At 32.5% G+C, this 14,262-nt stretch overlaps 1 protein-coding gene across 1 annotated transcript in view; it reads left to right on the top strand.

Annotated features, from left to right (window-relative positions):
• Positions 1–91: 91 nt before the first annotated feature.
• The window catches only part of LOC127715554 (arginine--tRNA ligase, cytoplasmic-like), a 186,362-nt gene continuing 172,191 nt past the window's right edge, over positions 92–14,262 (top strand). The window contains exons 1-6 of the mRNA XM_052221643.1: positions 92–249; positions 6,798–6,944; positions 7,882–8,070; positions 8,834–8,923; positions 12,121–12,299; positions 13,068–13,251. Of these exons, the coding sequence (XP_052077603.1) occupies positions 208–249; positions 6,798–6,944; positions 7,882–8,070; positions 8,834–8,923; positions 12,121–12,299; positions 13,068–13,251 (831 nt within the window). The 5' untranslated portion in view covers positions 92–207. The remainder of the gene's footprint in view (positions 250–6,797; positions 6,945–7,881; positions 8,071–8,833; positions 8,924–12,120; positions 12,300–13,067; positions 13,252–14,262) is intronic.

Genomic DNA, 14,262 nt, shown 5'->3' with positions numbered 1-14,262 from the left:
TTTATTAAAATGTAAAGTTTTAATAATAATTTTACATTATTAAGTACTAACCGAAAGAATTTTTCTATCTTCTTTAGATAAATTATTATCGATTACAATGAATTTCATCAACCGGAAGCGGCATATTCAACGTGGTGAAATTCGTCTGTCAGTGTACAGAATACAGAATAGTGTACTCAACCTGTCAACTACCCTCCTCAACTAAAAATGTCAGATATATCTATTTTAACAGCTCATGCAGAACAGGCTGTGAGTATTCCCTAAAAAGTATTTTCAAAAACACGTCTCTGACATTTATTTATTTATTTATATATTTTATAAACATAAACTGCCATAACTATCCATACAGCTGCAGAGACTGAGGAAAACTGACGTATTGACAGATGCAATGTACATAAACATGACTGTACTGTATTTAACATTTAAGTCCGTATAAGTAGCTATTTAAAAATAACACAAAAAAAATACATGACAACTGGTACCAAAGGCAAAGACAAGGTGGACCATGACTAGTCCAAATAATTATGACGTCTTGAAAGGCAATTTTAATTTTTTTCTGTGACGCCTTCCTACGTCTTGAAAGGCTATTTTAATTTTTTTCTGTGACGCCTTCCTACGTCTTGAAAGGCTATTTTAATTTTTTTTCTGTCACAGAAAAAAATTAAAATAGCCTTTCAAGACGTCATAATTATTTGGACTATACCATGACCACTTTTACTTCTTCTATGTGGTTAATCTGCAGTCATAACGCAGATATACTGTGCGTGTGTGTCAACCAGTACACTCAGATCAATTTATAGACATCTTGCACCACTTTTAAAGACAATTCTGACTAGTTTGAAAAGAAAACTCAAACCAGTTTGAATAGACATTTCAGACATGCAGTTAGTTGAAAGAGGTATCTGGTCCGTTCGCTCCTAATACACGTTCGCACCATACACCTTTGCACCCCACATGTTTGCCCCCTGCATGGGTCCTTTTGCACCCTATTTTTATTGAAATACTGGTTGAATTATCAGATGTTTTTTATACATTGTTAGACAAAATGCTAGATGTTACTGATGTATATATATCAAGATATTTATATTTTTATGAATAAGACTTCAGGAATCTTTAAATGGTTCTTTTTGCGATTTGATGATTAATTATTGATTGTTAATTATGTATGATTACTGTTAATTGGTATTTACAAAGCTACATTTGGTATCATTCATGTCATTGTTCTGTGTTTTGAAAATCATAATGAATAAAAATAAATCATAGATATAACTTGAGTTCTTCTTTACCTTCAAAGTGTACCTTCAAGCTTATTTACATATGAAAATAAATACTCTATATCGTAACTGATAGCTGTAATACAACACCAATTAAGTATATATATATATATATAAGCAAGTCTTAATTGAAAACAACGTTCAAACCTATGATTCTGTTGGATAAAAACTGCAATTTTTATACGTGTGCATGCAAAACAAATTTCTTGGTTAAGGGGTCTAAATACAGCACAAACAACATTTTCCAAAAGACCAAAAAAGTGACAAAGTATATTTTAATAAAACGCATTTGACTAGCAGGTCGAACAACGGATGTTCTTAAACCCTTTGTTGGTACCTTCAATCTTCTCTTTACACATGGCAATAAATGAATAAATGCTCTGTAGGTACTTATATCTGACATGCAACATTATGAACACTTAAAAAAATAAACATGTGCATTGTGCCCTGGCTTTTGTGTAATTCCTTCTTGTCGTGGCAATGTCATTGTGACGAGTTTGGTATCTTCTGCCTTTCTTTTACAAGTCTTAGATGAATGAACTTTGCCTTGATCATCTGATCATTATGACAATTTTTTATGCCAGATCAAGTTCAAATTTGGGTAGGGTCACTTTTACCGTTCTTCAGTTATGTCCCTTTATAACTATATGCCATGCAAGCGGGGGCATCATCTGTGTCCACATGTGGACACTATCCACATTTATTACTCATAATTCATTTCGTCAAAATGATTAATAAAACACTAAACATGCTAAACAAAGGAAACCTGTTTACGTTTTTAGAATGTCACTTTATTTTGAAACAATAAAAAATGATTCAACACAAAACCAATAAAAAATGTGCAATTGAGTAGGGTGCGAACGGACCCTGGGCGTGAAAGTGTGGGATGCGATGTGAAAGAGGGCAAAAGTGAAATGGAGCATGCAAAACAAATTTCTTGGTTAAGGGGTCTAAATACAGCACAAACAACATTTTCCAAAAGACCAAAAAAGTGACAAAGTATATTTTAATAAAACGCATTTGACTAGCAGGTCGAACAACGGATGTTCTTAAACCCTTTGTTGGTACCTTCAATCTTCTCTTTACACATGGCAATAAATGAATAAATGCTCTGTAGGTACTTATATCTGACATGCAACATTATGAACACTTAAAAAAATAAACATGTGCATTGTGCCCTGGCTTTTGTGCAATTCCTTCTTGTCGTGGCAATGTCATTGTGACGAGTTTGGTATCTTCTGCCTTTCTTTTACAAGTCTTAGATGAATGAACTTTGCCTTGATCATCTGATCATTATGACAATTTTTTATGCCCACCCCGTAGCGGTGGGGGCATGAAATTTTACCCTTGTCTGTCCTTCCGTACAAATGTACGTACGGACCGACAAGGGTAAAACTTCATGCCCCCCACCATACGTATGTACATACGTATGTACGTCCCAAAATTGGTTTCTGTTCTCTAACTTGAGTTTGCCTCAATCAAATGTTATGAAACTTATACACAATGCTGATTACCACAAAACACAGATCAAGTTCAAATTTTGGTGGCGTCACTTTAACCTTTCTAGAGTTATGCCCCTTTATAAATGGAAAAATTGCAAAATTTTTAGTTTCCGTTCTCTAACTTAAGTTTGCCTCACCCAAATGTTATGAAACTTATACACAATGCTTATTACCTCAAAACACAGATCAAGTTTTCAATTTTGGTGGCGTCACTTTAACAGTTCTAGAGTTATGCCCTTTATAAATGGAAAAATTGCAAAAAAATTTTTTTCTTCTAAATATCAAGTAATTTTTAAAATTGGAGTTATCTTCCTTTGTCCATGATTATAGTTGAATCAACCACAATCAATGCTTTATACAATGCAATGTTTAATTTTGACTTCCACTGATAAAACACAGATCAAGATGAATTTGGGTAGTGTCACTTTAACCATTATTGAGTTATGCCCCTTTATAAATCGAAAGATTGCAAAATTTTTAGTTTCCATTCTGTAACTTAAGTTTGCCCCAACCAAACATTGTGAAACCTATACACAATATTCATTACCACAAAACTAAGATCAAGTACAAATTTTTTGTTTCCGTTTTCTAACTTTAGTTTGCCTCAACCAAATGTTATGAAACTTATACACAATGCTTATTACTACATGATACAGATTAAGTTATAAAACTTATACACAACCGTTCTAGAGTTATGCGTGTTTACAAATAGAAAAATTGCTGAATTTTTAGTTTCTGTTCTCTACTTAAGTTAGCCTCAATCAAATGTTATGCGACTTACACACAATGCTTATTACCACAAAACTCAGATCAAGTTCAAATTTGGGTAGGGTCACTTTTACCGTTCTTCAGTTATGTCCCTTTATAACTATATGCCATGCAAGCGGGGGCATCATCTGTGTCCACATGTGGACACTATCCACATTTATTACTCATAATTCATTTCGTCAAAATGATTAATAAAACACTAAACATGCTAAACAAAGGAAACCTGTTTACGTTTTTAGAATGTCACTTTATTTTGAAACAATAAAAAATGATTCAACACAAAACCAATAAAAAATGTGCAATTGAGTAGGGTGCGAACGGACCCTGGGCGCGAAAGTGTGGGATGCGATGTGAAAGAGGGCAAAAGTGAATGGGAGCGAACTTGATTTTGGGCGAACAGACCCTGATTCGCTGAAAGATGGGAAGAAAACTTTTATCAAAACAATTGGGACCACTTTAAAATGCATTTCGGACCAGTTTAAAAGAAAAATTACTCTGACCAGTCTGCTTACCCTTCTGGAGCACCTGAGATCACCCCCAGTTTTTGGTGGGGTTTGTGTTGCTTAGTCTTTAGTTTTCTATGTTCATGATGTTGTGTCATCTGTACTATTATTTGTCTGTTTGTCTTTTTATTTTTGGCCATGGCGTTGTCAGTGTGTTTTCGATCTATGAGTTTGACTGTCCCTCTGGTATCTTTCGTCCCTCTTTTGAAAGACAATTTAGACCACTTACAAATGTATTACAACTGTTTGCATAAAAAGATTTGTTGTTTTATTTATTTTATGGATGTATCTGTTCATGTGACTGTGTTTTCTGATAGAATTTTAAAAAATTTAGCAACGGGGGACACTTTTATAAAAAATCATTTTGTATTTTTTGATCATACACATTCAGTTTTTGATATGATCAGCTTATGCTAATTGATCTTGTTAGTCTTTTAAAGTGTTCCAAGTTGTCTTGGTCTGAATTGCCCTGATTCCCTTATTTTGCTCCAAATTAAATCAATAACAATGAATAAAATTATTTTGAAATTAAAATTTTTTTGGGGAAAAATTAGCAGTTATATATATATTGTACATTTCATGAGGCCTGAACCATAAACATGGTAAATAACCTGTTGATCCCAAAACACAGCTGGGATATACATACATGTACATGTACCAATTTATCAGATCTCAAATGTGATGACCACATTTCTTTCAAGTGCTTGAAAAAAAAAAGTACACTAAAGAATTTCCTGTGAAATTCCTTTCAAGATTGGTGGTGGTCTTAGCTATAGATATTATAGACCCCTGTCTTAACAGCTTTTATTGAAGTTATGTTCCTCATTTTGTTTTCTAGATTGTCCAAACTTTGCTTACGAGGATAAGTCATAAGAAGCTACAGACAGCTGTTATAACATCTTCCATTGAAGTTACCTCCATTCTTATGTTTGCCTGATTGTCTTAGTCTATGACTGTTCTTGCAAAATATGACTGTCTAAATTGTTTTAGCTTTGATTTGGGAATTTGGGAACTCTTTTTGTTAATCCGTTTTAGGGATCTTTAGAAATTTGGAGTCCTGTTACTGGTTTGAGTTGACTTGTTCTTAGATGTTGCCCTTCAGTGTGTACAATTTATGTTTTTTTCTTCATATATATAATTTGTCTCAAATTTAGCCCAACAATGTTAGATCGCAAATTTTTTTTTCTTCCTCTGCAGGATTCAAAACCCCTGCTTCTGTGACATCCTGGAAACACTGCCTGCACTCTGTCCAGCACCCTAGACCACTGGATTTATATTTATATAAATAGCCCCATTCTTCAAGTTTTTTTAGTTCTTTTTGTTATATATTCTGGTTATCTGCATTGTATCAGGTCAAATTGTATTTGTGACTTTCCCTTGTCGTTGGTGTGGAAAAGAAATTGTATGAAATCAAGTACAGTGTCTTGCGATAAGCCAGAGTCACCTATTCCTTTTTCAGAGAATTGTCTTACTATTCAGCATGTTCAGTATTTACATATTGCCACTATTTTGTTAATACGTTTTTGAGCCTTTGGTGTACTGGTTTGATTCTGTAATCCTGCAACTTATGTATCAGTATGCCTTTGGCTGTTGTCTGCTCTTTGGTCGTGTTGTTGTCTCTTTGACATATTCCCCATTTCCATTCTCAATTTTATCCAACATGTCCAATATGCAACTTTGTCAAAAGGTTTTAAGAATTGACTCATGCCATCATCGGGTTCAAGAAATCTTCATTTAGAGCTTTACTGGTAACATTATTTACTTTACTTGTCCTGTCTATAATTTGACTAACTCTTGTAAGCACAATAGGGAAACACGGTACGGTGTGGCCATGAATTTTGAAGAATTGAGCTAATACAGAGTAATTGTAAATTTCCACGGATCGAGCCTAAATTGATGCATTGGGATCCTACAATTCATAAACACTTTGGAAAACACTGATACTGATGATCTGTGAGGGAAATTGTGTCCAAAATTTTTTAATTTATATACCGTAAATTCAGAAATTATTGCGTACTTTTATTATTGTGAATTTTGAAGAAAGGACAAAAATGCGAGATTATTTATTGCGATTTCAGGAAAATTTGCCTACAAATATAATTGTCTATCGGATATCAAAATGCGAGTTCTTATTTTAAAATACAATCCTCACCCAGTCCCATTATTCCCATTAATAAAAACCTTGCAATAATTTCTGAATTTACAAAGTAGTTTTAAGGATAAAAATATATGATAACAGTTTACCATTGCAGACCCTAGGTTCATGTTTACAAATCACGTGAGCTCTAAATATTGAGTGCTATTTGGAGTACAATGATAAATATTTGTTTAGATTTTGTTATACACCGCTCAAAGGAGGTACGTGATAATGTCACAAAAATGGTTGAAATCTCTAGCATCAAAGTTAAGGTCACAACCTTAGTTTAATGCCACATGTTCATACCCCAGGTTCCTTGTAAAAAATCATTAGAGAAAATTTCATGAATATCTGTTAATAACCTTATGTGCCATATATTACAAAGTCATATATATATTTTGCGGGGCCTCGTTGGCGTAGTGGTCTAAGTAGATCACTAGCCTGTCAACACTGAGGTTGTGAGTTTGAATCTGGCACACGGCAGGTGCATTCATCTTCAATCTCTCTGGGCTTTCCGGCTTCCTCCACCAATAAAAACTGCCACGAAATAGCCCAATAGTACTGAAGGTATTGTTAAACACCAACCAATCAATCAATCTTATATATTTTACAGGAAGCTGAAATAACCAGATTAGAAGATGAAATAGCAATCCTACAAGACCCACAAAAAGCACTAGCAGCTGGAGTTATCTCCCCTGAACTTGAAAAATTAAGAGCAGAAAATGCTAAACTGCGATATCAAATCAATCATCTTAAAAGGGTAACTTATGCATGTTGTTATGAAATATGATTATAAAACAAATTAAGATAACAAAAAGCTTTATCTTATTTTTAGCAAACATGTTATTATCATGTTAACATTCTATGCAATGTACACTTTTTAGTCAAAATAAGAAATCTCCATTACTGAACATGTAATTGAGATACCAACCAAAAATTAGTAATGGTTAATTTCAGATACACCTTAGCCTTGCTAAAGTCAGTTTCTCTTCCAAAATATATATGTATGCAAATATGGTGAATAATTCATCAGAAATATTGCACACCAGCTGGCAACTTGTATTTCCATTATATGGAAGCATACATGTACATAATAGCCTTTTGTTATTCAACCAGTGAACAAAAGTCCATAAATTTATTCTTTAATATCCTGTATTATCTTGGGCTATATATTTAAAGTCTGTTTGTATTGTCCTCCATGTATTATACCTTAATAATGTCCTACACATGTTACAGGAAATGTTTTAAAAGTATCCCCAGTCAGATACAATGTCTAGGAGGAAAGACCATTTAATGCCACCTATATGTACAGGGTACTTTTCCGGCAGTACTCAATTTACATACTGTCATGACTGTTTGGATTCATTTTTTTGTGTGGCTAATTTTTGTGGATTGAGGAAAATTGCAGCAATTTCATGAATATTTGGTAACATGGTTTTGCCAAAGTCTGCACTATAGAAAATGTATATTTCAAAAAACATTTAAATTCATCTTTTACATGTATCAACTAAATTCACACAAAAATTGGTATCTCTCGGAAAATAATGAATTCACAGTATTCCTTTTATCAGTTTTATTTCATTTTGAATATGGCCAACTTATAATACATGAAGGTAAACATTTAAAAATCATTCCAGATTTTAGATTGTGATATTGTATGGTATAAGTTTGAAATGATGTATATATACTTATTATAGAATATTGATGGTGAGAAAACTAAAGGCAGACAGAACATGGTTAGTTTGATTGGTATTTTAGACGATGTGTTTGGCCTAGCTATACGTCAAACCTTTCCTGACCTAGAGAATCCGCCAGTTATGATCCAGAAAGGCAAACACACCATGAAGAATGACTACCAATGTAATGCTGCCATGAATATAAGTCAAGTAAGTACAGTCCACAGAAAAATGATTCATAGTCAAGTAACAACAGTACACAGAAAAATGATAAGTACAGTACACACAAATGATTCACAGTCAAGTAAGTACAGTTCACAGAAGAAGGATTAACAGTCTAGTAAGTACAGTTCACAGAAAAATCACAGTCAAGTATGTACAGAAACAAAAAATGATTCAGTGAAAAAACGCAGTCAGATCTATTTAAAAAATACGGAGATGTGGTATGACTGCCAATGAGACAACAATCCACCACAGACCAAACAATGTAGATTACATGGATTAAGCAACTATAGGTAACTGTATGTCCTTCAACATGAGCAAAACCCACGCTGCACAGCAAGCTATGTACTGTTCACAGAAAAATATTCAGTTAAGAATACTGTCAAATTACTAAAGTACACACTAAATGATTCAGTACAAAAATTACTCAAGGTGGGGATTGTTCACAGTGATTACTGTTTATTGGGATATTTTCACTTTGATAAATCACTTTGTTCAGGTTGTCTTTATATATAAACAAGGTTATAAATAAGAGTGATATCTCAGTCAGTCACTAGCAATCACTCAGTTTTTCTGTGATTCACCAAACACGTGCAGGACATGTTTTTAAGCTGAACCACAATTTATGAAGGTTGCTTTGTATATCTTTTAGGCCACAATATAAAAAATTCTGCTGATGAAGCAATGCATTACTTTAAAAGATAATTGAAAGATTAAAGAAAGTTTTATTGTGAGCTTAATTTCATTTCAGATGCTGAAAAGTCAAGGACAAAACACAAATCCAAGACAAATTGCTGATGCTATTATGCAAAATATGCCTCAAACACAGTATTTTGAAAAGGTAAGTGATATGTATGATGAATTAAAACATTATTTATAATCATCATATAAAGACCCCATTTTGATTTAAAAAAAGAGACTTTCACAATTTCTTTAGGATTTTTGGAGGTTCTCATATTTAAAATACAAGTTAAATATATACAGTAAATTCACACAAATTTAGCCTGGCAGCCTCTTCTAGTTTATGGATTTGAGTACAATTCATGTTTGGAATCAAAATTACAAGTTTTTCAAAAGAAATGTTCAGAGTTTAATTATGCTAGAAAAAGGATGGCCCAATTGTCCTTTGTTTCATCCATGTTGGTATGTTAAGCAAGTTTAATAAGATTGCACTTATGGTCAGTATAAATAAAAGGTGATATTTGATAATTGTAATTGAGACAGCAACCTAATAGCACATAGCAGCCAAATGTATTACATACATGTAGAAATCATTTTAAGGTCTGAAATGATGATCAGGCTTTCACAGCATATTTTAAAATTTTAATTGTTAGTGTCTTTTTGACTCATCTACTGATTTAAAAGACACCCACCTACCTACAGACTTACTGGAAAAGAGGAGGGTAGGATGTAGGAAACAAACATATGTTTTAAAGGAGACGTGACACGATTTTTTTGTTTTTTTTTTTTTTTTTTATTCAATCAATAAATATTAGTCTTAAAACATGTTTTGTACAATTTTGTTTATCAAAACCTGGTCAATCGGCATTTTTTAGGTCAAAGAATCCCGCGCTTGTCCTAATGAATGAATTTTAATTAAGTAATGATCACGTGAGCGTGCTTACGTCATTGGTTACAAGCTGGGAAAATGTCTCAAACTGGACGATGTCGATCACTTTTCTGCACAATTACACTTTGGATGGTATTGACAGCACTTTTCCCGATTACTGACAAACTATAAAGACAATTGACCTAGCTCATCAATTTGAGCCATTGTGTGTGGAAAATAACCAAGAAAAAGACATCAACTCTTCATGTGAAGAGTTCAACAACGACGATTTTCAGACAATACCGATCAGATTGTTACCATACATATGGGTTCGTCTGATGAATAATTTTATAAAGCACTTTCTGCATTTTTTTTTTTTTTTTCAAATAAAACTACTTTTAATCATGATTGAAAATATAATTTTCTAATTATTGATGATCAAATTGTTCTTTTTTCTTTCTGTTATGGTAATGTTATATGTGTGCACCAGAAGCAGAAAGAAAAAAAAAACGATAGTAAAAGTCAAATTAGGCACTTGCAAAGGGTATGTTTTTTTAGTTACGCAGAGACTTTTAATAGGTATAAATTATCATCAAAAGTAGTTATGCCTATAATCAGAGACATATATACACAGAGATTGGAAACTTTGTGTATATATGTCTCTGTTATAATTTTTTTGGTTGGAAACCATACATCACACTATTTCTGCAATTAGAAAATTATTCTTCTTCTTCTTCTTCTTCTTCTTCTCTCAGTATTAGCTTCCTTTATAAGGAACACCAAGGATAAAATCCTAGTAAAAGTAGTATTTACACGGTAAAATATAATGTATATATTTTAAAAGTTAATGTCCAAGGGTAATATACACAGTAAAACTCTTCTATTTACACATAAAATCCAACTGTCATTTATGAATAATAAAACACAAATTATACGGACTAAAAACTGTTTATTTCAGACCATCAACCATCCATTGCCTCAAGCAATTAACAATTTTATTACTTTCCCCCTTTTATGTACACATTTATTAGAGGCTGTTGTTTTAGTAATTAAATTTTGACACCTATAGCATACTTGACCAGGTGAAAGGTAAGAAGGCACCTGTAGTGTGATTTAGTCACGTGTTATGTTATTTACCTTTTAAAACCTTACATTTTAAAGAAAAAATATCTTGTGTTGAAATAATTAATATAGTAATACTACACTTCTTAAGTATGCAATTCCATCCAGACCCTTATAAATCTAACTTCAAATTTAAGGATTTCACATAGTAAATTCAAATTCACATATTTCCACCCCTCTCTCAAAAATATCATATAGCAATCAATTTGTTTATTGCTACCAGCAAAATGCTTGAGTCCAGCAGGAACATATATATTGACTAACTAACTATTAGTATAATAGTAACAGAGTCATGGAAAATATTCACAACACATAATATTCATTTTGAAAACATTTCTTCAAAAAGGGGTCATTTAAAAAAATGTTAAATTTTCAATAGGGCTGAGCATGAAAATGTATACATGTATCATACTTCAGTCTTGGAGAACATGAGTTATGTATTAGTTGTACTTGGTGCTCACAAAAATCTATATATACAGGTTGTCTATTAGTTATCACCACTGGTTAGGGTATTTAATTGGTGGTTCATAGGGTATTGTATGGTTGTGCTACAGGTATTCATTAAACATCAGGTAGTTTTACCTGTATTACTGTAACAATAATATATTTCAACCTCGGATGTGCCCTCGGCAAAACCTACATCAAGGATGTACACAAAGAGCTTATGAAGTAATATTGCGTAATAACTATGTCTTATCAATCACCCATGTAGTGTGACCTGAAATTGCATAATTCAATCACCTATACCGCACACCTGTGTCCTTTGATGAACTCATGGCATGGCACCCGAGACCCCAACTCTGGATTCCTTATGAAAGTGCACGGAAAGAAGTGTAGTTTAGGGTTGTTAAAAAGTCCCATCTTAACAACTTCTAAGTCTGCGTGTCATTCGAAAAACAGAAAATATCATGTCACTATTCTTTTTAATTATATTGTTGAATTCATCGGCACCACACATAATCATTGTTTATCAGTGTCATGCGTTTTGTTGGATAATAATCAAAACTAAATTTGCGTTGTACCCTTATGTCAATATGAATGATAGGAACCACTGACGTAGTAGCCTCGTTCTGAGTGACTTCTGGGATGGAAATATGCATATTTGACAGGTCAATAAATTGTTGCATTAAAATACATATTTTACCAAATATTTGACACTTATATTACTGTCAATGAATTTTTGGGGAAAGTTATGTATAAATAAACATTTTGAAACAAAAATTGATAATTGTGTCATGTCTCCTGTAAGGGTGCCTAAGATAAATATTAAGAATTTTATCACACAGTTGTTAACGTAACAAAATCAGCACGTCATATTAGAATTTAACTTAATGCGCATTGTTTGAATGCATTATCCATTTTTATAGCTTGAAGTGTGTGGACCAGGATTTATAAACATCTATTTGAACAAATCCTATGTAGCAGAGCAAATGAGTGAGTTACTTAACAACGGAGTCAGGCCACCATTTATACGAGTAAAGAAACATCCTATTGTTGATTTCTCATCACCAAACATTGCCAAAGAGATGCATGTTGGCCATCTAAGGTATATCTTGTACATGTATTATTGCTTTTGCAATTAAACTTTTCCTCAGAATCAGTTGGATTTTACCAGTCCATTTAAACTTTGCAAAGTATACTGTCCCAGTGAATAAATACTATACATAGCTATTGTTCTCTGTGGAAATCATTCAATGGGACCTTTAAATTTCTACTTGGGAATTCAATGGGACAGTATACTTTGCAAAAGTTTAAATGGACAGGTAAACTCTAACTGATTCTTGGGAAAAGTTTAATTGCCTTCTTGCAAAAAATGTAAGTCATACTGGGGAAAACACTCTTAAAAGTTTTAATCAGGATTTTTCAGGTAAAGAATAACTGCTGCTAAAAGTCACCGCAAATGGACTATGAACAACATGATTTATAATACTTATCAAAATGGTTTCGGTCTAATTAAAATTTGTCATCAGGTATAAGCATGAAAGTGTAAACACCCTTAGAATAGCCAAGTAAATCCAGGTCAAAAAATGCTCTAGAATAACTACTAGACCAACATCAAGGTTAAATCAGAGATCTTAGATTTAAATGTGCATAATTTGAAAATGTATTGCAGCGGCTAGTTGTCTTAGACACATTAATGGTCTGTCTTTGACTCTTTAATACTTTAAAGTAATTTTTTAATGTACCATCAGGAATGTAGATTGCAAATTTTTTTATGGGTTTTAAAGCTATTAATGATTAACCGAAGTATACAGTTAAGAATCACCCTTTGTATGTATATGAATTAATACAAGGAACTGTGATTTTATTTCAGATCCACAATTATAGGAGAGAGTATTTGTCGTCTTTTAGAATGGGTAGGACACGATGTGCTCCGATTGAATCATCTTGGAGACTGGGGCACACAGTTCGGAATGTTGATTGCACATTTACAAGACAAGTTTCCAAATTATGCTACAGTGTCACCACCTATAGGTGACCTGCAAAAGTTCTATAAGGTAAATTAAACAAGAAAGAGATTAAAAATACTCAGATTTTTTCATTTTCAGATTGACGCCAAAAAAAAGTTGCAGGATTGTCTAAGGTTTAAGTGGACTTATCTTTTTCCTGGATAATTTTTTTTTTGGGCCCATGAAAGTCAAAAGAAACAAAAGTTAGATTTTTTTATAAATATTTTCTAAACTAGGGACTAGTTTGTTTCAGTAGGTCATTAAATTTTTGACAATAAGTGATAAAAATAAGATATCAGAAAAGCTAAAAAAAACATTGATATCTTAGTTTACATGTTTATAACATATGTCAGTTTGTCAGTCAGATACAATACAGTTATCACATCAATATATCTACACCATGCTCCTGCTCTGAATATAGTTGAATTAAGATTGTCTTCTGGACATTACACCATAAATTACACATTTATTATTTATAAGGTCTATTATCACATTTAAAAGGATTAATATTGATTTCCAAAGCTTATAGTTTTATAAAGAGCTTCTGTAAAAGTCTAAATAGAATTGACTTCTCGTTAAAAAATTGGTTAAAATAATTGGTTGATGGTGTGAAAACCCATAATTCATACTTGGTTTTAATAATATTTTGTACCAGTTAAAATCTGGTCTTTTTTTAAGTTTGTGTGTGAATTATGTTGTCATAAGAATATTTATGTCTTATTGCTGTATATTTCTATTCTTTATTCTTCATTGATGGAGAAATTTAAAAGGTTTGTTAATAACTGTAAAATAGATTGGAGGCGGTTGCATCCATAGTATAAGCACTATTTTGTAGAGTTTTACATAGAGTTAAATTTCCATTTTGCATGTTCATAGTTTTCGGATAATTTGGCACATTAAACAGAAAGAAGAGATTGAGAAAAACTGTTAAACTTTTGACAGTTCCACAAAAATATACAAAGCAAAAGAGTACTTTAAAATATGTAAGCTCCTGGTTACCTTAAGCATCCATTTCAACAAGAAAGTGCATGAACATTGGGATAACTATATATTGATGGT

Source organism: Mytilus californianus, unplaced genomic scaffold (genome assembly GCF_021869535.1).
Source record: "Mytilus californianus isolate M0D057914Y unplaced genomic scaffold, xbMytCali1.0.p SCAF_9, whole genome shotgun sequence".
Classification (NCBI taxonomy): domain Eukaryota; kingdom Metazoa; phylum Mollusca; class Bivalvia; order Mytilida; family Mytilidae; genus Mytilus; species Mytilus californianus.
This window is presented reverse-complemented; position numbering and strand designations above follow the sequence as displayed.